At 37.8% G+C, this 3,682-nt stretch overlaps 1 protein-coding gene across 1 annotated transcript; it reads right to left on the bottom strand.

Moving 5' to 3' along the window:
• Positions 1–982: 982 nt before the first annotated feature.
• NXPH1 (neurexophilin 1) lies at positions 983–2,997 on the bottom strand. Its single transcript, XM_010165013.1, has one exon. The coding sequence runs from the start codon at positions 2,995–2,997 to the stop codon at positions 2,170–2,172; it is 828 nt and encodes a 275-aa protein (XP_010163315.1). The 3' UTR covers positions 983–2,169.
• Positions 2,998–3,682: the final 685 nt, after the last annotated feature.

Below are 3,682 nucleotides of genomic sequence, written 5' to 3'. Positions count from 1 at the left end.
TGTATGTAATGAAGAAATTCCCACAAGCGTATCTGATCAAACGAGCCAAAGCAGTAATAATATGTAAGTCTCCTCTCCTACTCATACATCAATGGGAGAATATTTACTTGTCAATAATGTTATCCATTTGCTTTGTTTCATTCTTGTTTAAATTCTACATATTTCAGCAACGGAGGTCCAAAACTGTAAGTTGTTTCAAACTTCTCACTTCTTGAAACATTAGTGGAGTGTTTACTGGGACTTTGGAGAAGCTGCTCATGATGCTGTACATATTTGGAAGCTGACCCATGTCTTCATTCAGAGCTTTGACAGATGAGAACAGAACCTGGGGTTGAGGGTGGAAGGGGGAAGAAAACATTGCCAGGAGTGAGAATTCTGAAATATGTGAGAGAAATACTGAGTTCTTCCTTGGGCAGCCTTCTTTTAGGCATAGACTTGTTATAGTTGCTGGTTATCTGGATGCGAGGTGTAAAGTATGCCACTATACAGAAAAAATATCTATTTAAACACTACGAGCTTTTCGTTCACAGGAAGAAAATTCCCTCATACCATAAAAAGGGATCTCTTCATCCCATAGAGAGAGATCAGTGCCTCAGAGGAGGCTAGAATTAAGGCAAAGGCAGGTCTGTGTACACAGAGACTGGCTCTGTGTTTCCCCACTTCTAAACAATAATGAATCACTTTGAATAAAGCCCTGCTCCTGCAAGTAGGGGCTTCCACTCAAGTTAGTAAGACCCTTCAGTAATTAGATCTGCTTGCTAGGAATAGGGCCTGAGGAAATTTTATATATTCTACATATGTTTCTATATGTATTTGCACACACATACACACACGTACATATACACTCACTAACATGTACACGCAGAGATTTCTAAATATATGTATATATGTACATATTAAAAGACACAAGATTGAAAATGATGTCAGACTCTGAATGTTATCCACTTGTCAGAACCATTTAAACTACTATCTACACAGTACATATTGAAACTCAACTTTTAAGATTTTTTATTTTTATGTACAGTTCATTTTTTTCCTCTGGAAATAAAATATCTAAATACAGACAGACTGTAATGTTGTATATGTATAGCTTTCAACAATACTTTAGCTGAATAAATGCTTTGTACATAGTTCTGTCTTTTAATGGAGTTTACAGCTACATTGATAAAATGGATTCTTCATTTTCTTGATTGTTTTTAACCAATAACAAGCAGAGAGACAATTACAAGTTAATATTAATAAGCAGCTCAAATAACACCGGTTAAATTATGTACAATACAAACCATTCATACAAATGAAGACTAGGATATTGAATTTGTTACAATATTTTGTAATAAAGATAAGACAGCCACTTATAACTTACATGTTCTCCGCCAGGCATTTTTCTTCATAGAGATCAGTTGGAGAGTTTTTAAGTAGCTTAGCTGGCCTAAACTCAACCAGGTTTAAAGAATCAGAGCTTAAAGAGTCATAGAAACAAGAAATCAGAATGTCTACCCACATGTAAATTCCAAATGTTTGCCCATCTTTACTAGTAACAGGCTCGCTCCACGGAAAAAGAGCCACCTAACACCACCTCGAATGTGCCTACTGTATGCTGGAAAAAAGTCACGATGCTTTGCTGTGTTCATATAATAAGGAATACTGAACTCTAGACACACATTTTTCCCACAAGTATTTACTCCTACAGTATTATTTACCAGTACAGATACTTCAAACAGTAGAATGCATGAGTGGGGATTATTGACTGGTGTGTACTCAAAGGACTTTCAAAGAGATTTCCATAACAGTCTGTGCTAGAAACCATTCTCTGTCTAGTTAATCCATTTTGCTTGATTGTAGGTTATCCTGAAAGCTTAGATATCAGACAATGAAAGCTCTCTTAACAGGAACTTCAACAGATGTGAGCTGAAAAGAGTGTGTGTGTCTGTGTATGTGTATGGTTTTATTTCAAATCCATAGTGATTTACAACTAGATTGATACATGGAGCTGACTGGGCAAAAATTACATTAGATTGTTTTCCACTAACATATTTGCAGCCATTTGACGTCAGCAGCAGTGGGTAGGCACATTCCAGGCAATTGATGTGGCCTTCCTCCTTGAGGTTACAGCCCTGTCATACGACCTTTTTTATTCTCCAGGCTTCAGTCTCAGATATGTGTTGGTCCTCACCCTGATGGGAAGTAGGGTGTGTCACTGTGGTAGTTGTAATCAGGACACACCTTCTGTACTAGTTTATAATCTGTACTATAAAAGGAAATGTAAATACAGATTACTTTAAAGGGCTTGGAGCAGAGCCATGACACATGGCTCTGGGTCTGCTCCTGATAACAGGTTTTTGAAGGGTCATAGTTGCAGAGTGTGTTCTTGGTAGCCTTGTCAACCTTTTCATACTCAATTCGACAGTTAAAGGACTTGGAATCTTTGGCATCAATCACCGTCTGTTGTGCCAAGTCAAATTCCACTATTTTTGTAGGGGGCACTAGGCTCACAGATACATTCCCTTGACCAGTGGAGTTATGCCTGAAGTAAACACTAAACGTCCCATTGCCATGGTCAACAATTTTCCCCGTTATTAACAGATTTAGCTTCACAGTCTTGATGTTGGAATGAAAATCACCCCAGCCAAACATTTTCTTAAATTTCCCAGTCTTGACAATGGGCCGTCTCTTTGCTCTGGGCCGAGGCTCTTGCAGGTCTGTGGAGTTCCTCAGCCACTCCCAGAGATCTTGCTCAGAATAAGTTTCTGGGGCATCATATCGCAGGTCCAAATCTGTATCGTTTTCCTTTCCATGAAAAGTCTGTGACAGTAGTCGGCTGATGGACAAGTCTTTGCTACTTTCTGTCCATATGTGCTTTAGTGTGGATTTGGAGTTTCCTGATTTTAGAAGTTGTGTTTTTCCTCCATTTGTTAAATTTGCACAGGTAACCTGAAAAAGAAAGAAGGGAAGAAGAAAGAAAAGATAAATTGAGATATGTGATACAAAACCTATCATTCCCACCTGAGGCTAAAATAATCAGGTTTCAGTCATAGGGGTTTTTTTTTTTTTTTTTTTTGAGAAATTAAATTATATCCCTGTACTCAATAAAACAAAAGAGAAACATGTTTTCCTCTTCTTTCAAAGTACTTATTACTTAATTCTCCTTTCCCAGTCTTTTACGCTGGCCTTCAGATTTAATCCCAGCTATTTATTTTATCCTTCAACCTGAAAGCTTCTTCTGTTATAGTGCCTGTAAGTGATCAGTATTTAATGAAGTGCTGCAAAAGACTAAGGTACACAGCCATGTCATCCTCCAGTCTGTATGCGACTTTAACTGGCTATTTCTCATCTCAGAGTCAAGTACTCTTGCTTGAATGTTCTCTCTGCAAAGTGTCTTCCACCATCAGAGTCACATTCATTTATTTTTGCTGCCCCTGGAGTCCACTGTCCAGCCTGACCATGCTTAGAGTCCATGTCACTATAAATCTAATAATAGTAATATAATTTCCTTACTCCTTTTATGAGTAGTACATATTGGTCTGTGTTCTTAACTGGGACTTTCAGTCACAACTACAATATAAATAATAGAATAATGAAAATTTTAATGAGTTTTGCATTGACAGCTGTACATAATGTGTGCTGTACCTCAGTTAATGTAGGAGGAGTCACAGTCTTTTCTTATGGCCCCTAAGAGAATAGC

This window comes from Antrostomus carolinensis, unplaced genomic scaffold, assembly GCF_000700745.2.
Source record: "Antrostomus carolinensis isolate BGI_N321 unplaced genomic scaffold, ASM70074v2 scaffold15393, whole genome shotgun sequence".
Lineage (NCBI taxonomy): Eukaryota > Metazoa > Chordata > Aves > Caprimulgiformes > Caprimulgidae > Antrostomus > Antrostomus carolinensis.
Note: the sequence above shows the minus strand (reverse complement) of the source record. Positions and strands in the feature narration are given on the sequence as shown.